Source organism: Mauremys reevesii, linkage group 1 (genome assembly GCF_016161935.1).
Source record: "Mauremys reevesii isolate NIE-2019 linkage group 1, ASM1616193v1, whole genome shotgun sequence".
Classification (NCBI taxonomy): Eukaryota; Metazoa; Chordata; order Testudines; family Geoemydidae; genus Mauremys; species Mauremys reevesii.
Genome location: NC_052623.1, coordinates 167,186,946 through 167,211,872, shown reverse-complemented (window position 1 = coordinate 167,211,872; position 24,927 = coordinate 167,186,946). Strand labels below are relative to the sequence as shown.

Sequence of the window (24,927 nt, the reverse complement as noted above, 5' to 3'; positions counted from 1 at the left end):
GAGTGTCCAATGAGACTGAAGTGTTCTCCTACTGGTTTTTGAATATTACAATTCTTGATGTCTGATTTGTGTCCATTTATTCTTTTGTGTAGAGACTGCCCGGTTTGGCCAATGTACATGGCAGAGGGGCATTGCTGGCACATGATGGCCACATTGGTAGATGTGCATTGGTAGATGTGCAGGTGAATGAGTCCCTGATGGTGTGGCTGATGTGATTAGGTCCTACGATGGTGTCCCTTGAATAGATATGCAGACAGAGTTGGCAACAGGGTTTGTTGCAGGGATTGGTTCCTGGGTTAGTGTTTCTGTTGTGTGGTGTGTAGTTGCTGGTGAGTATTTGCTTCAGATTGAGGGGTTGTCTGTAAGTGAGGACTGGCCTGTCTCCCAAGGTCTGAGAGTAAGGGATCATCCTCCCAGGATAGATTGTAGATCCTTGATGATGCACTGGAGAGGTTTTAGTTGGGGGCTGTAGGTGATAGCCAGTGGTGTTCTGTTACTTTCTTTGTTGCGCCTGTCCTGTAGTAGGTGACTTCTGGGTACCCTTCTGGCCAATAACTAGGGTTATTCCAACCAGATCTACTGAGAAAAGGGCCATTAGGTGGGCTTTCAAATCACTTTCCCTTTGAAGAGAAAAAACACACTCCTGAGCCCAGCAAGTTTCAGCACTGTAAAGCACCAGTGTAAACAGTGCACCAGTGCTGGGAGCTACACCCCTCGTGGAGGTGGGTTTTTTTAGAGTGCTGGGAGAGCTGTCTCCCAGTGCTCTGCCGTGACCACGCAAGCCACGTAGAGCTCTGCCACGGCAGCGCTTTAGCATTGCCAGTGTAGACTAGCTCTAAATCTCCTACGTCTGTTGGTATCCAAGAATCTATGTGCCTGAACTACATTAAATGCTGTTTCTAACTCAGACACTGATTCTTTAACTGATAGTGAAAGACTAGTGAAAGATAGAGTTTACCTTGATCTACGAACATGTGAAAACTACAAAATGCCTTGTCTTCATTAGGATTGTACCTTTTGTGTATGAGCTCAGGTTAAGAATACATTCCCCCCACTTTCCCCCGGTGAAGACAAGGCCTTAATGTTTGAACCACAACTTCAGAGACCACTGAAGTTCAGAAAAGGGAAACTAAAATGATTAGGGGTTTGGAATGGGTCCCATATGAGGAGAGATTAAAGAGGCTAGGACTTTTCAGCTTGGAAAAGAGAGGACTAAATGGGGTTATGATAGAGGTATATGAAATCATGAGTGGTGTGAAGAAAGTGAATAAGGAAAAGTTATTTACTTGTTCCCATAATATAAGAGCTAGGGGCCACCAAATGAAATGAATGGGCAGGAGATTTAAAACAAATAAAAGGAATTTCTTCTTCACACTGTGCACAGTCAACCTGTGGAACTTCTTGCCTGAGGAAGTTGTGAAGGCTAGGACTATAACAGCGTTTAAAAGAGAACTAGATAAATTCATGGAGGTTAAGTCCATTGATGGCTATTAGCCAGGATGGGTAAGGAATGGTGTCCCTAGCCTCTGTTTGTTAGAGGGGGGAGACGGATGTGTGACGTTATTGATATAAATTGGGACCATATAGAACATGGGTTGCAACCAAGGTCCTGTAGTGGCACCAAATCTTAGGTAAAGGGGGTCATATAAGGTGTCTAAGACCAGGTTATGGGTTGCTGGTTATGATTATGCTGTCTGTGTGCATGTATCATTTTTAGTTGAAGTTATGTATATTGGCTCTATACTGTCTGTATTTCAAGTTGGTGATGTGCTTCTGGGTGATATCCCAGACAAGCTGGTGTTAGCTCTGCTTAACCTGCTTGATGGCCCATTAAGGACCATCAGCTACACAATTGACCCATGGAGAGAAGGCAGACACGCCTTGTAACTCAACGAAGTATGCAGGGACTGGCCCATGTGACTCCAGACTCCATTTTGCTGTAATTTTCCACAGTGGGGACAAAGAGGTTCTTACACCTGGAAAAGCCTATATAAGGCTGATGCATCATCTCCATCTTGTCTTCAATCCTGCTTCTGACCTCTGGAGGGACTTTGCTACAAACTGAAGCTTTACACAAGGGACTGAACGATCCATCCCAGTGGGGGATGTATTCCAGAGACTCAATTTGAACCTGCAGTTTACTCCAGCACTGCTGCAAGCCTGAACTAAGAACTTTGCCATTACTGTATGTAATTGATTCCATTTAACCAATTCTACCTCTCATCTCTACCTTTTTCCCTTTGTAAATAAACCTTTAGATTTTAGATTCTAAAGGATTGGCAACAGCGTGATTTGTGGGTAAGATCTGATGTGTATATTGACCTGGGTCTGGGGCTTGGTCCTTTGGGATCGAGGGAACCTTTTTCTTTTATTGGGGTGTTGGTTTTCATAACCATTCATCCCCAGGACGAGTGCACTGGTGGTGATACTGGGAGACTGGAGTGTCTAAGGAAATTGCTTGTGTGACTTGTGGTTAGCCAGTGGGGTGAGACCAAAGTCCTTTTTGTCTGGCTGGTTTGGTTTGCCTTAGAGGTGGAAAAACCCCAGCCTAGGGCTGTGACTGCCCTGTTTAAGCAATTGGTCCTGATTTGACACTCTCAGTTGGGTCCCGCCAGGATCGCTCCGTCACAGGATGGCAGGAGAGAGATCACTTGGTCATTACCTGTTAGGTTCACTCCTTCTGGGGCACCTGGCCTTGGCCACTGTTGGTAGACAGGAGACTGGGCTGGATGGACCTTTGGTCTGACCCAGTGCACCATTCTTATGTCCTTATGAAACTGCTGTTGTGTGTTCACACTGTCAGCTGCCTGCGCAATAGCATGTTCACACTTGCGGCACTTGCAGCGGTATTTGGAGCGGTGCACTCTGGGCAGCTATCTCACAGAGCACCTCTTTCTCTTCTGCCACTAAGACTTGTGAGAAGGCGATGCCCCATGATGCATTGCTCCACATCCCAGCAATCCCTGTGTTTCTGTCCGCATTTGGTGCCATCTTTCAACGGTTTGTATACTGCCACTTTGGGCCTCAGGAATGGATCACGAACTGCTGACCAGTATGCGGCTCGCTCTGACCAACACATCACAAGTGGCAGTGGAGTTATTCCTTAAACTAAAAAGGCCAGAGGAGTGAGACATTGATCTCACCACACGTACTAGCAATGACACAAGATTGCTTGTGGCATTCACGGAGGAGCTGACCACAGTGGAATGCCATTTCTGGGCTCAGGAAACAAGCACTGAGTGGTGGGATCACATTGTCATGCAAGTCCGGGATGACGAGCAGTGGCTGCAAAACTTTCGGATGAGGAAAGCCACATTCATGGGACTATGTGAAGAGCTCACCCCAGCCCTGTGGCGCAAGGACACGAGAATAAGAGCTGCCCTGTCGCTGGAGAAGCACATGGCGATTGCACTATGGAAGCTGGCTACTCCCAGTTCAGAATGGGAAAGTCGACCATTGGATTTGTGTTGATGGAAGTGTGCAGGGCCATTCATCGCATCCTGCTCCAAAAAACTGTGACTCTGGGTAACGTGTGTGACATTGTGGATGGCTTTGCACAAATGGGCTTCCCTAACTGCAGAGGGGCGATAGATGGCACGCATATTCCAATTCTGGCACCAGACCACCTAGCCACCGAGTACATTAATCACAAGGGGTATTTCTCAATGGTTCTCCAGGCACTTGTGGATCACCGTGGGCATTTCACAGACATTAATACAGGCTGATCTGGAAAGGGGCATGACACACGCATCTTTTGGAACACTGGTCTGTTCAGGAAACTGCAAGCAGGTACTTTCTTTCCGGACCAGAAGATCACTCTAGGTGGAGTTGAAATGCTCATTATGATCGTGGGAGACCCTGCCTGCCCCTTAATGCTGTGGCTTATGAAGCCATACACGGGGCAACTTGACAGCAGCAAGGAGCAGTTCAACAACAGGCTGAGCAAGTTCAGAATGACTGTTGTGTGTGCTTTTGGCCATTTAAAAGCCCGCTGGCGCTGCCTCTATGGGAAGCTGGACCTGGCCAATGACAATATTCCTGTGCTTATAGCCGCATGCTGTACGCTCCATATTTGTGACGGGAAGGGTCAAAGCTTCATTCAGGGCTGGACCGCAGAGACTCAGCACCTGGTGGCTGAGTTTGAACAGCCAGAGACCAGGGCTAGTAGAGGGGCACAGCGTGGGGCCATAAGGATCAGGGATGCCTTGAGGCAGAAATTTGAAGCTGAAAGCCACTAATATTTGTTGCTATGGTCGGGAGTGCAGTGCATGTAGTGCTAGGAGATGATTGGTGCACATGATGCAATAAGGGGGTTTAACATAATTGTATGTCACTTTGCAGTGCTTTCCCCCCCCCCAATTAATAGAATAAAGATTGCTTTCAAACCAACACAATTCTTTTATTAAAAGACAACAACCGGAGGAGAGAGTCAAATGAAAAAATACATCATCAGGGAGGGGGAGGGGGGAAAGGGAAGGTCCCAGGAGTAGGAGGGGTTCCAGGACGGCTAAAGATTTGTGTAGGTCCAGGGATCATATCCAGCCTTCTCCTTTGGAGTACAATGCAGTGGGTACTTTTCTTCAGCAGGGCCAAACTGCAAAGGGATGGGTGTTGAGTGCAGTGGGTAGTGGGGGTCCACTGTGCTGGACTGTGAGGAGGGAGGAGTGGAATGCTGTGCGTACTGACTGAAGACAGGAGGTTGGTAAGAGTGTGTTGGTGGTGTCTGTGGGGTGCATGAGTTTTGTGAGTTTTGTGACAGCCGCTGCAGGGGAGGCAGGCGTAGAGCTGCTCAGATTGAAGAGCTGGTATCACCTGGGGCGTGTCCACTTGGCTCTCCATAACATTTAAGAGCTGCTCCGTGGCTTCTTTCTGGTGTGCTGCATTCTCCTTTCAATCCCTCTTCTCGCTGTCCTGCCACTCCTTCAATTCCTGTTTCTCAGCGGTGGAGTGCAGCATGACCCCACGCAGAAAGTCCTCCTTAGTTCTTAGATGCTTTCTAATTCTGCGCAGTCATTCTGCGGCTGATAACAAAGAGGGAGGCTGAGATCTGAAGGTCATCTCTGTGAAGTTTAAATGCAACACTTTACAGAAGCAGTATTGTTTGCAACACAGACAACACTGATTCAGTTCTTTAAAACACAGCCAGTACTCTCACACCTGTCACTAACTGGCTGACTCCAGGCAAACACATATGAGCCACAAGACCCCCAAAATGATGAGTAGCTGCAGGGGAAGGGTAAATCACTCTTACTGGACCCTGCTGTCAACTGGGCATTTGGCTGTTAGGGAGAGCCAGCACTGTAGAGGGGCCTGATAATCATTCCTGTCCCCGCACTTTCCACAGTAGGTGATCATAATGGAAGGTATCTCACTCCTGAGGGTGAGCAGGGAATTAAGGGAGGGTCTTCTCCAAGCCTGCTGCTTCTGCCCTGGCCCCTATGCAGCTCGCCTGTGTGCAGCAACGGTTGTTCCCCTCACCCCCACCCCTGCGTGACGGCACAATGGCACAGGAAAGTTACTATTAATGGGGCAAGAAACAAAGCAGCTCTGCCAAAGAACCTGCGGCAGCGGATTGCCCAGTATCTCCATGAGAGTTTCCTGGAGATCTCTGAGTGAGATTTCCGTGAAGTGAGGGAGTCTATCAACAACCTGTTTGGCCGCTCAGACTAGGCATGCGGTGGGAGACAAGCCTGCTTTCTGCAACCCTCCTGCCCGCAACAACTCACTTCAGGAATTCCCCAAATCAGATCCACTTACCAGGGGCCTCCTCTCCTGTTTGCGCTTAACCAAGCTCCGGCTGTGTGACTGGCTACCCCCCTCTGAGGTAGAAAAGAGCTCCTGGCTGCATCCACCTCTGGCCTCCGAGTCATCCTCTGCCTGTAGGTCTCCCACTCCCTCCACATCCTTGTCCAAGATTTCCTCCTCCTGGCTCGGTCCACTCTTGACTGGCACGTGAGCCAGCGAAGTATGCACAGGGGCCTTCACAGTGGAGGTAGGGTCGCCGCTGAGTATCATGTCCAGCTCTTTGTAGAACCGGCAGCTCGTGGGTGCAGCACCGAAATGGCAGTTTGCCTCCCGCACCTTGTGGTAGGTGTTCTGCAGCTTCTTCACTTTGACCCTGCACTGCAATGTGTCCTGGTCATGGCCCCTTTCTGTCATGCATCATGAAATCTGTCCGTAGGTATCATAATTCCTATGGATGGAGCACAGCTGAGTCTGGACAGCCTCCCCCGCTACGCAAATACTGATGAGGTCCAGCAGCTCGGCATTGCTCCAAGTGGGGGATCGCCTGATGTGTGGAGCAGGCATGGCCCCCTGGAAAGATGCGCTGAGACTACTGCATGCATTACCGAGCAAACAGGAGGGGGACTTTCAAATTTCCAAAGGAATTTATGGGGTGGGGATGATGGTTGGTCACTTGAGGGCAGGGCAGTAGAGTTCAAATTGATGACCAGAGAGGTGAGAACAAGCATTGTGGGGCACCTCCTGGAGGCCAATCGCAGCGCTGTAATCACCATGGTGTCTACACTGGCACCGCAGCGCTGTAGTCCCGGTGCAGAAAGCTCTACGCCTGTTGTTGGGGTGTGTTTTTAAAGTGCTACAACTGCGCAGTTTCTGCGCACTTAGTGGCTTGGCAGTGTGTACACCTCGGGAGTTACAGTGCAGAAAGCTGCTTTACTGGGCAAAAACTTGCCAGTGTAGACAGGGACTTAGACTTCAGTTGTTAAGCGGTAGCTAACCCTTTCCTCCATCCCCCATCAGAGATATTAGAACACTAACTTTAACAGAACATTCTTGATAAGGAGAAGTTTGACAACTTTGTCACCTGTAATTTCTGGTAAATAGCTCGAGTCTTTCAAAACTTTTAAATTAACACATTTTAATGCCTGTCTTTATCAGATCATGTTAAGGGATGTTTAAATCTGGGGAACTATTTTTTCTGGCGCTAGGGTTGTGGGGGCTGCAGGGATGCTTGTGCACACAGTCACATTTTCAATTTCACACCTTAAAAAAAGAAAAGGAAAGAAAAAGGCTGGAACATCTCCCAGCTAATAAAAACAAAAGATAAAAAATAGAAAAATAAGAAACATTAACATTATAAGAGGTTTGCAAACTCTCCAGCTCTCAGGCTTCTGGAGTCTCGTGCAGTAGGAGCTGAAACTGCAGACAAGGAACAAGATAGCGACATTCTGTTGACACAGCACTTTTTGCTAGTGGGCCTTCTTCAGACATTGACTGGTCATAGGTTGAAGGTGGCCTGTATTTTCATAAGTCTAGAACATTATTCTAGCCCGAGATGGCCTGTAGACCCAAAATGCAAGGCTTCTAGGCCTTCCCCTTGATTTTTATGGTTTACAGATTGTATCACTTTACTTTGCAGTACCTTCCTTAGAGCCATGCAACTTGGTCCAATCAAAGTTCAATTAGGCTATTGTTAGCTAACGTCCACTTGGAAAAGTACTGATTAAGCCAGCAATTTGAAAAATATGTGGTATTTCCTACATCACAAAGATTATTGGTTGACCTGCCAAAATATCAGAATTCTAGAAACATAGGACCACTTTTGGTCTTATATGGGCCAAATGTCATAAGATGACATAATATAGTATAAATAAAATACTATAAAATAGTATAATATAGTATAAATAAAATTCAATATAAGACCCATATAAAAATAACTAATGAGAAAAATCCTAGCACAACAAAGCTGGTTGTGCAACATTCATTTATCAGCAAGATAAAAATAAATTTAGACATGATAAATTCGATCATTCCCATTTTCTCCTCTGCTAACCTAAAATAGACAACTCCTCTTATTCTTCTTGCAAACAAGACAATTACATTAACGTTCCTTTTTTTTTGGAACTGGCATATAGGTCAGACAGCTTATTTTCTGAAATCTGAATCTTGATAGAGAAATTACTTTACAGGTCGCCAAGGTGAAATCCATTTAAAATTTTTAAAAAATTGTAAATAAGGTATTTGCCGTTCACAAGGAGACTAAACTGCAAGGGTATAATCTTCTCTGATTCTTCAGGACAAATGAAAACATGAGAATACATTCCTTTTGTCAGTGAGACAGAACTTGTGGCATATTTTGGGGTGTTCTTTTGAACTATATGAAGATGACAAAATCTAAAGCAACCAGTATTCAAAGAAGATCTCTGCAACCCTCAAAATAGTGTCCTATTGGGGAAAAATGATGTGTAAACGTTCTTAGCCACAAACTACCAAGACTGGAAGGTTATAAAAGCCATGGGGGAAAAAATCAAGACAAAAGTGGTCCAGGGTATGATGGGCAGCATTTGCAGGTGGCATTGCCTAGTGGTTAGGAGGTTGGGCCCCTGGCTACGACATCTCTACTCTTTCCTCTGGGCCACTTTCACCCTGTGTTAGTCTGTCTTTTATTGAGGGTTAACTTGACCCTCCGGCCAGGTTACCACTCATTCCTATCTCCCTCCAGACCGGTGTGATGGGATTGCTAAAGAGATATGGGGTTTGGTTATTGATTGTCTAATCTCAACTGGGGTTTGCAAAAGGTATTAATCCTTTCCTTTTTTTCCTCCAGGAGGAGTCTAGAGGGTGAGTGTTTTTGTGCCTTTCTTAATGAGAGGGCGGGTTGGTAGGGGAGCTCAGGCCCTCCCACTCCACCAGGTCCCAGCCCTGGGTCCTGTAAAGATTACCAAATATCCAGCATTCAGGAGGATGCCTCCCTGGGCCACTTCCTACCACTCTCTCTTCTCAAAGTCTTAGAGTCTGTTGTGCTGTCGTAAGAAAAAAATTATCAACTGCACCTTTAGCCTCCACAGGTGGGCTGCTTCCTCTACCAGAAAAGGTTTCTGCTGCATCTCTCTTCAGAGGTCTCAGGGCAGGTCGTTCACTCTGCCTTGTCATCCTCTTCTGAGCCGTCTGGCTCCCTTTTAAGCTCCACCTCCAGCTTGAGTAGGCTCTGCAGGTGCAGCTGGATAGGGTTGCTTGGGCTCACAGTTGCTCCTTAACTCCTCCAGCGCTCGTGTGAGGTTTATACATCCCATCACACAGAGTATGGTATTGAATCCAATCACTTATGGCATTTTTCAAGGCAGTGTGGATATGAGAGAGAAAAAACCATCTCAATAAAGGTACTAAACACTGGATATACAAGCTGATGACCCCAAGAACTCCAGTGCTGGTTCTGGTGCCATGTTCACAGCTATAGTGAAAAATCCAAAAAGCTTTTGTTAGAGGACAAATTTTGAAAAAAGACTAAAATAAAGCATCTTTGATACCTCACTGTTCTTGGGAATCTTGTAGTTATTCTGCTAAATGTTTGTCTCTTTCTAAACAGACTATTTTTGCTTGCTTCAATGTTGTTATGATGACGTGAAACTTGAGAAATAAGGAGTTCTGTCCTTAACCCAGCAAAAAGAATTTAAAACCTGGGGCCAAAATCTGCCTCAGATACACTGGTGTAAACCCTTGGTAATGGGATTTGATTTGAGTGCTGTTACTCCAAGCTTACAAGGTATAATGGAGCAAAATTGGGCCAGCTGAGAGGGAACAGAGTCTTGGTGGTTGGATGGCAAGTTCGGTTGCTTGATTTTAATTTGTGGTAGAATATTTATTCCTTTTAAAGCACGACCCCGTGTGGTGAGCAGTGCAGAGCTGCTCCATCCCCGGGGGAAACCATGATGCTTCCTAGGGCTGTTGGGAAGGGCAGTTACTGCACCCTCTTTACAAGAGGGCAGATCTGCTGGCTAGAGCAGAGGTGAAGGGGGAGGCATGGGACTGCTTCCTCTTAGAAAGGTTACTAATGCAGGCATTAATCCCGAGCAGCCCTGGTGCTCAGGTGTATGCACATGTTGCAGCTGTGGCAAGGCAGAGAAAGTGAACACTTCCTTGTATCCCCCTTCCTGGGGTCAGCAACACCTACACAGCTCTTCCCATCTTTCTGCACCTGTGCAGAGCCTGGTGCCTACATGACCTCACTCTACTTGCATTTGCTGAAGGGGTTGGGTTGACCTACCTGCAGAGATTCCTAGATGTGTAGCATTGTAAAAAAATCCTGACTGGGCTATATCAGTGTAGGGAGGATTTTATATAACCTACTGACCACTGTTTTGGCCAGTGTTTTTGTATTCAAATTAACAATCTATAGGTGACAAGATCAGCTTTATAATAATAATTAATAAGAATTCATTTACATTGCAGTAGGTCTTAAGGACCCTATTAGTGAGCAGGACCTGACTGTGCTAAAACAAATAACATAAAGACAGTCTGTGTCCCAGAAAGCTCACAGTCTAGGACTTGAAGCAAATGAATCAACAGAGGGTTGTCAACCCTCCCGGATTGGCCGAGAGTCTCAGACTCAGTCTCCCGGTTGCTATTGAAATCAATCCAGAAGATTTTAATAGGCCAAAAGTCCAGTTGGCGGTGCAGCAGGGCTAAGGCAGGCTCCCTACCTGCCCTGGCTCTGCATGGCTCCTGGAAGCAGCCGGCATGTCCCTGCAGCCCCAGGGCACAGGGGCAATCAGGGAGGCTCCGCACCCCACCCTTGCCCTGAGCACGAGCTCCGTAGCATCCATTGGCTGGGAACTGCGGCCAATGGGAGCTGCTGGAGTGGTGCCTGCAGGCAGGGGCAGCACGCAGACCCACCTGGCTTCCCCTGAGCCTAGGAGCTGCAGAGACATGCCAGTTGCTTCTGGGAGCCACCTGAGGTAAGCACTGCTTGGTCGGAGCCCGCATCCTGCACCCCTTCCCACACCCCAGCCCCCGGTCCCAGCCCTGAGCCCCCTCCTGCACCCAAACTGCCTCCCGCAGCCCCCTCCTACATTCCGAACCCCTTGGCCCAAGCCCAGAGCCCGCATCCCGTCCTGCACCCCAACTACATGCCCCAGCCTGGTGAAAATGAGTGAGGGTGGGAGGGCTTGGGACTCAGGAAGGGGCGGGGCAGGAGGAAGGGTGTTTGGGTTTGTGTGATTAGACAGTTGGCAACCCTACAGACAAGCAAAGGGGAAGGAGGACAAGGTAGCCTCAGAGACAGGGGCGGCTCTAGCAATTTCGCCACCCCAAGCACGGCGGCACGCCGCGGGGGGCGCTCTGCTGGTTGCCGGTCCCGTGGCTCCGGTGGACCTGCTGCAGACGTGCCTGCAGAGGGTCCGCTGGTCCTGCGGCTCCGGTGGTCCACTGGTCCACCGGAGCCGCGGGACCAGCGAACCCTCCGCAGGCACACCTGCAGGAGGTCCACCGGAGCCGCCTGCTGCCCTCCCGGTGACCGGCAGAGTGCCCTCCGCGGTGTGCCACCCCAAGCACGCGCTTGGAGCGCTGGTGCCTGGAGCCGGCCCCACTCAGATATGTGTGACTGCATAAATTAGTAGTCAGAGTGGTGTCAGTAGTCACAGGTGATCTTGGCCGGTGTGGTTGTGGATCCCAGTTTGGCATAGTGTGAAGTGAACCAGATCCTCCTTTCCTTCTGTGCATGAGGCAGGTGGGATTGTGCTAATTCTGTGGTGAAAGATCTGTTACCAAATGAATTATTGACAGTCTTAATGAATGTTTTAAAATAGATCAATGGTGTAGTTGCTGGACCTGGTGTTTTCCCTTCTCCGTAGTATTTTAGCAGTAACAGCATCACAGATTTCAAGGAATCCATTCTTTCTGTTTAGGGCATGTGTGTTTGTTTTGTTTTGTTTGGTTTTAGATACAGCACAATGTTATTGTGCATATTCTCAGGATTATCTTTATTGCATCAAGGAGCAATAAAGGTCACCATCAGATTGTTCAAATTCATTATTGTCTCTTCAGTTTTACTTAGTCTTCTGCCAGCTGATTTTTTGATATTTGTGGTTACTGATAGTAGTTTTAGTTTTGAGAGTAGCCAGTAGCGTGCAGATTTTATTGGTATTCTCATAAAATCTTTTAAAAGCATTTTGATTTTTTTTAATTATGAAGGTCATAAAACAATTATAGCACACAGAACCACACTGTACATCAAAACAGGAGATGGCGAAATTCCACCAAGAAGGGGTGAATACTCACAATGTATAAAATGTAGAGAACCAACACCAATATCATATCATATTGCCTCTATATAAATCCATGGTACGCCCACATCTTGAATATTGCATATAGATGTGGTCGCCTCATTTCAAAAAAGATATATTGGAATTGGAAAAGGTTCAGAAAAGGGCAACAAAAATTATTAGGGGTATGGAACGGCTTCCACAGCAGGAGAGATTAATAAGACCAGGACTTTGCAGCTTGGAAATGACTATGGGGGGGATACAATAGAGGTCTCTAAAAACATGACTGGTGTGGAGAAAGTAAATAAGGAAGTGTTATTTACTCCTTCTCATAACACAAGAACTAAGGGTCACCAAATGAAATCAATAGGCAGTAGGTTTAAAACAAACAAAAGGAAGTATTTCTTCACACAACGCACAGTCAACCTTTGTCAGAGGATGTTGTAAAGGCCAAGATTATAACAGGGTTCAAAAAAGAACTAGATAAGTTCATAGAGGATAGGTCCATCAATGGCTATTAGCCAGGATGAACAGGGATGGTGTCCCTAACCTCTGTTTGCTAGAAGCTAGAAATGGGTGACAGGGGATGGATCACTTGATGATTATCTGTTCTGATCATTCCCTCTGGGGCACCTGGCATTGGCCACTCTTGGAAGACAGGATACTGGGCTAGATGGGACTTCGGTCTGACCCAGTATGGCCATTATTATGTTCTTATGTTCTTAACACTCAAAACTTCTCATAGGCACAGATAAACTCATATTATTTATTACTTATATTACAATAGCACCTAATGGCCTCAATCAGGGCTCAGAGCTCCATTGTGCTAGGCACTGAATTTACATATAATAACAAGACAGTTTCTGACCCAAGAAGCTCACAAGTTACAGATATGGGAGGACAAGGTGACCAGTGAAACAATCCTGACTAGCCTTAAGAAATAGAATTGTCAGCGTGCCCACTGTCTCACAATGGTCAAGCATTTTGTTGGCATAAAGAATAGTACAATCTTCTATTCTTCCACAGAAGGCTCTTTCAACACAGTCTTTAGTCTTTTTCAAAGCAGAACAGTATATGCAGATTGGTACTGAAAACAAAAAAGAAGAAAGAAAAGAAAGAACCAGAAGGTTTATATCAGGGGAGAAAGGGAGCAAGGAAACCACTTCGTGATCTAACAAAAAATATGTTAAATGACTGAACAGTCTGGGGAAATGATAATGTTATTACCTTTTGTTATTTTAACAGTAGTTGTTTAAATAAGAAAAAAATAGAGGGCAGATGGCAGCTTTCCTATTAAAAAGGAAACCATGGAAAAATAATGTGATCACCTTGGACAGATCACACACTCAACACTATACTTGTCGAAACATGGTCTGAATGAGAGGTGAGTCTGTATGCTATGCAACATTATACATTTTTTTATTTAAAAAAACATATGGTTGAGGTTCAGCAATAGCTGCTCTTACAGAACCAAAGCCTTCCCAAAGAGGGAAGGAAAAGGAAAAGGAAAAGGAAATGTGGCTGGACTATCCTGTTCTACAGAAATCCTACTGAATTCCTCAGGAAGGGGTGGAGCAATGTGCTCTAGAACACACTTAACGTTGAATGGACAGCTAGCTCTTGATGCTGATCAAGGCATATGTGCTAATTGACTGGGGCTTGCCATACCCCCCAATCCACACACCACACCACAGCCCATGATAACTTGGTCCATAAATCAGCATGTTAGCCAATCCTCTGTGCTAGAACTTTCTTGAGTGCTGTAGAGAAATCCTGCTGAGTTGCATAACCAGGGAGAAGAGGCTCTTCTGACCAGCACAGAGTAGGATTTGCCGAGAGATGAACTAACTTGGGTTTAGTAGCCTGATTTTTCAGAGTTGCTGAGCACCCATAGATCTTGCTGACATGAAGGGAAATTATGGCAGCTCAATCCTTCTTAAGGCCACTAAGATCTAGTCTGTCTGTAGTGATGACAAAACAGGGAGGAGAGTGAGGTACTGCACATCTTCAGATAGATTTTTTTCACTCTTACAAAATTGAAAAATGGGTGACAGTGTCCACTAAAATTCATCCTGACACAGAGGCCTCACAAGGAAATTTTAGCCTGAAAGGTGAATTTTTTGAGAAATGCAGGAATGTGTGCAAATGGGATTTTAATGGAAACTGTTTTGCAACCTTAATTAAAATAGTTGCTATACCCGAGGGCTGCTGTATTCCACTCAGAAGCTAGAGATGAGGGGCCTCAATCTCTTCTTCTACTGGTTTTACAAACCATGTAACTCCACTTGCCTCCATGGAGTTGTTATTGTTGATATACACAAGAGTGAGGGGAGAATCAGGCCCAAGAACTGTGGGCAAATCTTAGGCAGACAGATATTGATATGAAAAAGTTTTCAACATGGTTTTGAACTCCAGTGTAGACAGCATTTAAGTGTTAAGTGTTAGTTGGCCACACTTGACCCTAGGCTTCCAGCACTGTTGAGCACAACCAACTCAAACATTTGTAAAGGCATTAAACTCCCTTTTAATTGGTGTTTAAATTCACATTACCTACAATGTGTTAGGTCATGTTAAAACCATGCTAGCTATTTTCCTAGACTAGATATGACCTATGTTTGTGAGTCTCTCGTATCTTATCTGTCTAGTGCCATCTCACATGTTTCGAACCCACTTCTTCCATAAGGCCTCCCCTATGTTGGTCTTTTCCAGTGATGATTTCATACTTTGTTCCCTATCTGCTGACCTGTTTGTCAAGTGTTGTGTCCTGTCTGTGGTATGGTAAGCTCTTTAGAGTGGATATATCTTTTTATTGTAAAGTACTGTTTACATTTGCAGTGCTCTCAGACATGAATACAGCTGCTGTTGACTTCAGTGGGAGTTGCACATACATGTCAAAGGGCAGAATTTTGCTGACAATGCTGAACTATATTAATAGACAAATATTGGCTTATTTTGATTTTTTTAAATTTGAAATGGACACACCATTAGTGACTTGTTCTTGTTTGTCTAAAACCTGAGCTACATACTGTGAGCCAGTTGTGCAGTGCAGGATGGGCAGTGAGAAGAAGGTGGTCTTCAGACCCTCTTATGCCTCCATTCCCTGATTCTGGGGCTGACAGGAGATCAGATCGATCCCTGGGGTAAATTACTGCAACCTTCAAACAGTTCTAAGTTATGTCTGACTGCCCATGTCCCGGTAGGGCCTTTCTGGCAGCCAGAGATCAGTGACATGAAGAGACCGTAGCCAATACCCCTATCTCAGGTGCTGTCAGGAGAGGTGCTGAGATGCACCAAATGGGGATTCACTGTTGTTACACAAGTGAAATTCTCCACCGACCAACTAAGCTGGCTTTCCAACTGCTTTGCACTGGCAAACAGCCAGTGTGGGCCAGGATGTAGCCTAGTGTATATACCAGTGATAAGAACACACTGTAGTCTGGAATGTTGCTATTTTATAAACCTAATGGAATGTTGATTTGCATCCTGCTTTCCTACTGGGCACAGTATGGATCTTTAATAGGAACAGACCAGGACTGTAAACTGAAAACCATATCCATGGCAACATGAAGCTCAACTTCTTGTGATTAAACATATAAAATGGTAATTATTTTCTCTTTATTTCTATAATATCATAGTTTAACAGTAATAACCTCAGAACTTCAACTCCTCCAGTTGATCGTTAACTGTCATTAATGGTTAAATATTCTCAGAGATCATCAATTGAAAAGTTATACTTCTGTCTGAAAAAAATATTAATACTATTATCTGAAATAACACCTGAGAAATATTTGTCTTCCCCTCACCCCGAGTTGGTTTACTTTGTGCATTTGACTGCACTTTGTGTACAGACACTTTCACTGCGTCCTGGTATACTCAGTCAGTTAGGCCAGGTCTACATACAGACCTAAATCAGTCTAATGACGATGCTCAGGGATGTGAAAAATCCACCCCCCTGAGCGACATAGTTATACCAACCTACCCCTCCCGTGTACATAGTGCTATGTTGACAACAGAGCTTCTCCCATTGACATAGCTACTGCCTCTCGGGGAGGTGGATTAACTACACTAACAGGAGATGCTCCCCCATCAGTATAGGAGTGTCTTTACTTAAGCGCTATGCTGCGTCGATGCAGCATTTTATTTGTAGACCTGCCCTTAGTTTTCCCTGTTAGAGAGACAAGGTGGGTGAGGTAATATATTTTATTGGACCAACTTCTGTTGGTGAGAGAGACACAGAGCTCTTCTTCAGGTCTGGGAAATGTACTCAGGGTATGGCTACACTTACAAATCTGCAGCGCTGGTAGTTGCAGCGCTGGTCGTCCAGCTGTGCAGGGCCAGCGCTGGTGTGTGGCCACACTCACAGCTACCAGTGCTGGTGTGTGGCCACATTTGCAGCATTTGCAGCGCTGTTGGGAGTGATGCATTATGGGCAGCTATCCCAGCATTCAAGTGGCAGCAACGTGCTTTTCAAAAGAGGGGGGTGGGGTGGGGCGTAGTGTGACAGGGAGCGGGCGAGAGAGAGAGAGTGGATTTTTGGAGCCAACACTGTGTGTTACCTTCCTGCCTTGAAAAATCAGAACATGTTCCCGATCCCTTGCCCTTAACTCTTAACTGCAAACAGCCTGCAGCCAACGGACTCCCTCTCTCCCCTCTGCCCTGTTTCCGTCAAGCAAACACTCACTCCCTGCCTGCCTGCCTCATTATCTCATTTGATTGTTCACAGATTGATCACAGCAAACAGGAGCTGTGTTTGTAGATAAGCAGCTCCGGGATCAACGGAGCTACTGAGCTCGAGCTCACAACAAAACAAAGAGAGGCTGCATAACAAAACAAAGAGAGTAATTTATAAAAGCATTCTGGGATATCTGCTAATACCCTGGAGGCCAATAACAGTGCTGGTGTGTGGCCACACTTGATGACCAGCGCTGCAGCACCAGCGCTGCAATCTTTATTCCCCATGCTGAGCCAGGTATACGGCCAGCGCTGCAGCCAGGGAGTTGCAGCACTGGATGTGCCCTGCAGGTGTGGACACTTACTAATTGCAGTGCTGGAAAGCCTCCACCAGCGCTGCAACTCGCAAGTGTAGCCATACCCTCAGTGTCACAGCTAAGCTAAATAGAAGGTGGAACAGATTGTTTAGCATAAGTGGTTAAACACATTTCAAGTGACTATTCTAGGTGGTGGCCAGTTAGCACCCCTCCAGTTATAGCAGGCGTGGGCAAACATTTTGGCCCGAGGGCCACATCGGGGAATAGAAATTGTATGGTGGGCCATGAATGCTTACAAAATTGGGGTTGGGGTGCAGGAGGGGGTGCGGGATCAGTGGTGGGGCTGGGGATGAGGAGTTTGGAGTGTAGGAAGTGCTCTGGGCTGGAACCAAGGGGTTTGGAGGGCAGGAGGGGGATCAGGGCTGGGGAAGGGATGCAGGTTCTGGCTGGGGGTGCAGACTCTGGGGTGGGGCTGGGGATGAGAGGTTTGGGGTGCAAAAGGGTGCTCTGGGCTGGGATCAAGGGGTTTGAAGGGCGGGAGGGGGATCAGGGCTGGGGTAGGGGGTCAGGGGGTGCAGAGTCCGAGCGGTGCTTACCTCAAGTGGCTTCTGGAAGCAATGACTCCGGCTCCTATGTGGAGGCACAGCCAGGCAGCTCTGCATGCTGCCCCATCTGTAGGCACTGCCCCTGCAGCTCCCATTGGAGCACGTAGGAGCCAGAGCATGGCCGAGCTGCGTAGTGTGGCCCCTGACCCAGTGCCCCGGCCGAAGCCCCCATAGTTTGCCCACCCCTGAGTTATAGGGAGGGGGAAAATAGCAGCTGGAGGGTATATCTTTCAGCAATGAGGGACACTTTTTTAAAATATTAAAAGGCAAATGTGATTGTAAAGCTACAACAACACTAGCAGGACCAGTTTATGCATTCAGGCTGCTTTTTATTTTAGCATTGAAGCTGCCTGCACTGGTTTTAACTGAGAGCAGAATTAGTCCCACTAACTGTAGTGTAGCACAACATTGTTTATCCTACACTTTTCAGGGAAAAAAAGGGGGATTGGATAATGAGGTTAGGACCTGGGTAAATGATTCATAAGGGAACATAACCATGATTTGGGTAACAAGGAGTTGCAGATTTAAATAAAGAATATTTTATTGTATTTGATCCCATGTTATTTTGAACTTTATACATTTTTCACATATCCATCTTGAGACTATCTCATCCCAAGTATGGAACACTACCATTGTATTGCATGTTTTTCGTCAGCTTGATAATGAATCAAGTGAAACAACACAAATGCTTTTAAATATGTCTCTAATCTTGTGGGAAAGGAATAAAGAAGTCTGATTTCTTTAACAGAGATTGTAGGACACTCCCTAAGTATAACAAGTGGTATTGCAAGTTGCAACATGAAGGGCTCATAGACAAAAGAGCCTTTATTGAAGAAAATGTTTCCACTTCAGCTAGTTATAAAATGGTCCATAAAAGGGTATAAATTGGCTCTTTCATTTCAGAAAAATAAATGCCCTCCCACTTGATAGTGCACATAGTGAAGTCCAAAGCTTTTGTTTGAGGTGTTTACAGTATTAGGCAAACATACAAAAAAATGAGGGTGGAGGACAGTGAGGAAGGGGAAGACTCATCCCTGTATGTTGTTGTGTAATGTAACTGTATCAAAGAATTTTGTTCAGTATTTATATTAAATAACCACAGGTAATATTAAAAAGTATTGAATGAAAAATAAATGCTGGGGTATATTCTGGTTTGTTACAGCCTAATGGAAAAAGGACAATGTCTTTAATTTTAAGTGTTCCAGGGCTATTTTTTGTATTCCAGTTATTCACATGGGAAAATAACTAGACATTCCAACTACGTCATTTGTCAGAAACAAAATCGTGTGCTCCAATTTGAGTTTCAATAAATCAGTACTGGAATTGGCACTGTCACTCTATAAACCCTTGGGCCTTGGCTTGAATACCCTTTTGGAACCATATGGCTCGACTCTTGAACATGACTCTCATGATGAAAAAGTCACTACATCATGAAACACATTGACAGAGAAGAAGAATGGAGTATTTATATTGACAAAAATAGCCCGAGTGGCGTATTTAGTGGTTTTGTTACAATCTAATGAAAATGGAATAGTTCATTTTAACTCTAAGATTACAAGGCTATTTTTCATTTTTTAAATTGATTTGGAAAAATAAAAAAAGACAAGACAATGACACACATCAGCTACTGCTGTTAACATGACCTTTCTGTGCTGGGATGCAGAAAGACTGTACAACAAAAGAATTAGAAAAGCTTTGTAAATATACATTGCAAATTTTGGCACAGAATAAACCTGTCTCATTTTGTTGGTAAACAATATTGCTCTCTTAATCATGTCCTCTTTTAGTGAATAAATACTTACAGAGCCTTCTAAATCAAAACTGAGGACATTTTATGGTGTGTCCACACCGGCAAATTCTGTATTCATCTTCCATCAATGGTGTAGCTGCATTAGTGCTGGGAAAGGTGTAAATACTAATGGAGAGAGGATTCAGGAATTTTTATCACAATGTCATGAAAAATTGCAGAGCCCTGTGTACACTAGTGCATGTACCATTAGTGAAAAATGAGTACCCGATTTTCAAGTGTTGACAAGCTCTTAGATACTTAAGCGGCAACAGTGAATGCCAGCATCATTGTTGTTTTTCCTAAATGTTATGGCAAAAGCATGAATGGAATTACAGTATTTCTAAATATTTTCGCCTAATTAGTCTGCTGGGAAGAATCTGACCTTCACTTGTACTGGATGTGATTCCAAGCTACTGATGAAAGTTAAAACACACACAGACCACGTGGAAGGCCCAGGGTCAGCACCAAACAGCTGCAAGTCCTGAAACATCTTTTTTTCCTTTTGTAAAATACACCTTCCTAGGATTTGTGTTGATTGAGCTTTGTATTGACTCAGAAATATAAATGTCCAGAGTTACAGAATCAGACTCTTCCTCCTCTGGCTGACAAGCATGTCACATGAGTAAAACAGATAAATAAACTATTTAAATGTAAGCTAACCTAGCAATATTTACACTCTCCCTCCACAGCCAGCTATCCTTGAGGGGCTGGCCCATGATACTTTTTCACCTTCCTCCTTCTGAGAGGAAACCAGCCTTTTATATCCCTTGATAAGCTACCCAGAAAACAAAACCCACTTGCTTGATTAGATAGGTCAAGCAGAAGCACAGCTGCTTTCCCTCAGTCTGAGTCAGCTAGAGAAGGAGGAATCCTGCCTGCCTAAGCTGCCTTTATACTTAATAGTCTTAATTTACTAGCAGTGTAGCTCAGAGGTGGCAGCAAGGAAACTGTTGGTGTGGACATAGTTGTATTAAAATCCCACATCCTGTTTATGCTTCCAGCTTCTGCTACAGTTGCCACACTGCTACCACCATCACAATTGCACTGGTGGTGAGTTATGGGTACTGAGTTTGAGTGTAGATATGTCTCTACTGCATGGAGTTCTACTGTGATATAAAGGGCTTGCAAAGTTCTGGAACGGGAAGCAAACCCATTCCCCGCAGACCCCTGCCAGAGGTCGATGGCTTTCTGGAAGATGGATGAGGGGCCTGAATGTATCCCTAGGCCACTTGTGTGGCCAGTAGGCAGGCACGTTCAGGATCCATTTGATTGGGGGTACCCTTGCTATGTAATTAATCATGTAATAGCTGTAATTGTGAGCGTGGAAGCAAAATCACAAACAGGCAGTGAGAGTGACAAGGCTGTAGGCAGCAGCATTGAAGCCACTGCAGGGTAGGGTGACCAGATGGGATGAAGAAAATATTGGGACACTTTTTTGGGGGGGAGGGGAGGAGTCCCGCTGGCGGAGCAAAAAAACCCCCAAAAAACGGAGTCCTGGAGTCCCACCAGCAGAGAGAGAAAAAACAAACAAAAAAACCCCGGAGTCCCGCCGGTAAGGGCGGGGGGTGGGGGGGAATGGCATCCCACTGGCAGAGAGAGAAGGAGAGAGGAAAAAAAGAAAAAAACCCAGAGTCCCGGACTTCTGCCGGCTGGGGCAGGGGGAGGGGAGGGGAGGGCGGGAAGCAGAGTTCTGCCAGCGGAACAAAACAAAACAAACAAACAAAAAACCCAGGAGTGCGAAATATCGGGACACATTGCATCCCAATCAAACATCGATCGGGCCGCGGGACAAATGCCTAAAAATCAGGACAGTCCTGATTTTATTGGGACGTCTGGTCACCCTATTGCAGGGACAGAGGCCAAACAATTCAGTCTCATTCTTCCTGGCCTGGGAGAAGGCTGTCCTCTTCCTACCAGTGTCTATCCCCATTATGAGACAAGAAGCAGATTATAGCTGCCTTCCTTCCCAGAACTAGTTCTAGTTGGCTAAGAGAGGATCCTGGTCCTTAGAAAGAATATAAGCCTCGGGTTTACCTTGGCCACCTTTTCTTATATCTGATGAAGTGGGTTCTAGCCCATGAAAGCTTATGCCCAAATAAATTTGTTAGTCTCTAAGGTGCCACAAGGACTCCTTGTTTTCGTTTCTTTCTCAACATCTATGCTGTTGTTCCTCAGCCTCCTGCAGAGCTCCTGGACTGTGGTAGCCTGGGCCCTGAGACTTTCTGTTGTTGCCTTATAAGGCCAGTATGTTGGGTTGCACTTCTCATAGGGGCTGGAAGAAGAGTAAGGAGCAGAACATGAAAAATTGCCCCCAATACCAACTTGTTGAAGGATTATGCTACTAGCGTGTGTGTGTGAATCCTGTGCTGCCATGTGCCCCATGTCCATGCATATTTCATTTCAATTGGTGATTTTTCACTCCAACTACCCAATAAACTAACTCTTCCCCTGATCAATACATCCTGCCTTTGGTCAATTTACTTCTGTCTGTGCCCATTTGCAGGGTAGGGCTCTTTTCTCTTCCATTGCTTGCTTGGCACCCCTTTGCACTCTGCATGCACAGAAGGCCATTGGCCCTCCAGCTCCGGCTGCTGCACCTGAGTCCTCTACTTCTTACTCCCCCTCCCCTTCCATAAAAACAGCTTCTTCTCTGACAGCTAAAGGACCAGCCATTCTTGCTCCCTTCTGCCCTCTCCCATCAATGTCCTTTTCCATGGGGACCATTTCCAACCTGGGTCCCCTGTCACTGGCGGTTAAAAGCAGTTTGTGTGACCTGGTCCTGATGATGGGGGAATGCATCAATGGAGAAAACAGGATGAAGTGCTTCTGTTCCTTTCTGGTGCTTTCTGAGCTCAGGGAGCCTGTGCACACCATCAGAGTGTTTTACTCAATTATTTCTACTTATGTGGCAGGTTTGGTTGGTATAAATGCAGAATAATAGACCAGGTCCTGCTCCCATTGAAGCTGTTGGGAGTTTTGCCATTGATGTCACTAGAGCAGGCTTGGGTCCATACTCCTCACTTTTCACAATCTCTCACTCTGGTGTGAATGCACATGTGATAAAATCCTGGCTGTACTGAAGTGGATGGCAAAACTCCCATTGACTTAAATGGGGCCAACATTTCACCCATGTTTACTTAATACCTATGTTGTTTGTATGCATTCAAAAGGTGAATTTTCCATAGTTAGTGCTGTACAGTAACATCACTGTAGAGATGGACCTATGATACTTAACTAAATAAATGTCAGGGAAAAAGCCTCTTAAAAGAATTCACACAGCAACCAAATGAGAGGAATGTTTATATATCAGCCAAAGTTGGCAAAAGCAGGGCAACATAGTTAAAGGAGAAAAGCCCCATAAATCCTGCAATACCAATGCATAAGGAGGCTCATTAAAGTAGCAGCCCATTATGCTTAGGCATTGCAAGACTAACAGTGGTCTTCCAACTTAATTATATTGCATTTACTTTTGTTAATGTGTGTTATAGCCCTGGCATTGTTTTTCAGGCATCTTTATTATAGTCAGGGGTGAAAGTAACTTAAAGGACTTACCGGTACGCTGGAGTCCTGAGCAGGGGGCATGGCCTCAACCGGAAGAGGGAGGACCTTTAAATACCCAGGCCCTTTAAATCAAGATTTAAAGGCCCAGGGGCTCTGGCTGCAGCTGACAGCCCCGGGTCCTTTAAATCACCCCCGGAGCTACCAGCTGCAGAGGTGGCGGGGAGCCCTGGGGCTCAGAGGCGATTTAAAGGGACTGGGGCTCTGGCCGCCGCTACCGCAGTGGAGCTCTGGGCCCTTTAAATCGCCACTTGAGCCCTGCCACCCTGGGATAATGGCAGCAGTGCTCCGGCGGTGATTTAAAGGGCAAGGGGCTCCCAGCCGCAGCCAGTACACCATGCCAGACCAGACCGGCTTTCCCAGGCTGGTGATTTAAAGGGCCCGGGGCTCCCTGCAGTGGCCGGAGCCCCGGGCCCTTTAAATCACCGCTGAAGCCCTGCCGCCAATACCCCGGAGCTCTGGCAGCGGGGCTCGGGAGACAATTTAAAGGGCCCGAGGCTCCGGCCTCTGCAGGGAGCCCTAGGCCCTTTAAATCGCCAGCCTGGGGAAGCCAGTCTGGTCTGGCATGGGCCGGCGTACTGGTTCTTGCCGGTACACTGTACCGGACCATACCGGCTTACTTTCACCTCTGATTATAGTTCAAATTAATCAGATAATTCCAGATAAATGCGTCATCATTAAAAAGCCAACATTTATCTACAGTCACCACACAGTTGTGTCTGTGAAATCCCAGTATTTCCTTTTATTTAGAATGTGAAATAACTGCAGGATTTCTGGTGCCTCAGTGTTACAGCTTTGGCCAAGTGTTGATTTATTTTTTTGTCATTAAGACCATTCTATTTGAAATCCCTTTTTGAGTCTAATGGTATCTGATTTGTTGTTGGATTGGAGAACTGGGGCTTTCCTTTGCTCCCATGTTCTCTCTTTCTTATACAAGTGTAGAACTAATTTGTGGTAAATTATTTCTAAGTTATATTCTTTTGTGCTCAGAGGTTTCCACCCATGGGTGCCTAGGAGCTGAAATGTATTCTTTTTGTTTTAGGAAGCTATCATGAAAGGGTTACTGCAAATGTCACACACTTCACAACTTTCTGCAAACAGAAGGACAAATCGTATTGCACTTAAAGAACAGGATGGGGAAATGAGAGTTGTATTTCTAGCTCTGCCTCAGACTTCCTGTGTGATGTCTGACAAATGAACAAGACCCACAGTTTCAAGAATGTCCACTAATTCTGGGTGCTTCTTTCTGTGGGGATCCAACCTGATACAGTTGGGGCATGGGTTTCAGAAGTGCTGAGTACTCACAGCTCCATTTGAATCAATGAAAGTTTCATCTGCTCAGCAGAACACCAGGCTCAATCCATCTCAAGTTAGGCATACAAAATTAGGGGATGCTTTGGAAAATGTTGACCTTCACATTTCTATGCCTCACTCTCTCCATCTGTAAAGTGGAATTAATATTTACATACTTCAAAGGGGTGCTGTAGGTAACTGATTCTTCTTTCTTTGGATTGATTGTTTGATATGGAAAATGTCAAAATGATAATATCTTAAAATTGAAACCAACAAGCGCTGCATTTCCTTCCTTGGTAATGTAAATGGTTTATTTAATGTAGGACAGCTCTTTTGGCATGTTAAATATGCCCCTCATTTGTGAAGTGAGAAAGCCTTTAAAAATAAGGGTCCATAAAAGGGAAGCTTTGCTCCATAATTTGCTATAAAAGTGAGTTTGTAACAAGGCTTTTCTAATGGTGACTTTTAGGATTGTTTACATACATCTGACTCTTTCTGTGATTAAATAATTCATTTATCTTAAAACAGAGATGCCAAAATTTAAAACAAGGGCACATTATAATAAAAATCATTAACATTTTTGTGTCTGCCTTCGGCTGCATTGGTGTGCAAGCGGGTAGAGCCAAAACTCTACATAAGTAGCCTTGTGTGCAATATGACTGCCCAGCCATAATTCTTCCATTGTGCACAGG

General features: G+C 45.5%; 1 protein-coding gene across 2 annotated transcripts in view; it reads left to right on the top strand.

The window, feature by feature from the left end:
- The window catches only part of LOC120396003 (sodium/myo-inositol cotransporter), a 116,901-nt gene that overhangs the window by 8,411 nt on the left and 83,563 nt on the right, over nt 1-24,927 (top strand). Inside the window, exon 1 of one of the 2 annotated variants that reach the window (XM_039520876.1) lies at nt 15,581-15,602. The exons of the other annotated variant lie outside the window; for it this stretch is intronic. Within the exon in view, the coding sequence (XP_039376810.1) occupies nt 15,600-15,602 (3 nt within the window). The 5' untranslated portion in view covers nt 15,581-15,599. Of the gene's footprint in view, nt 1-15,580; nt 15,603-24,927 lie in introns of those variants that run through there. 2 annotated transcript variants of the gene reach the window in all.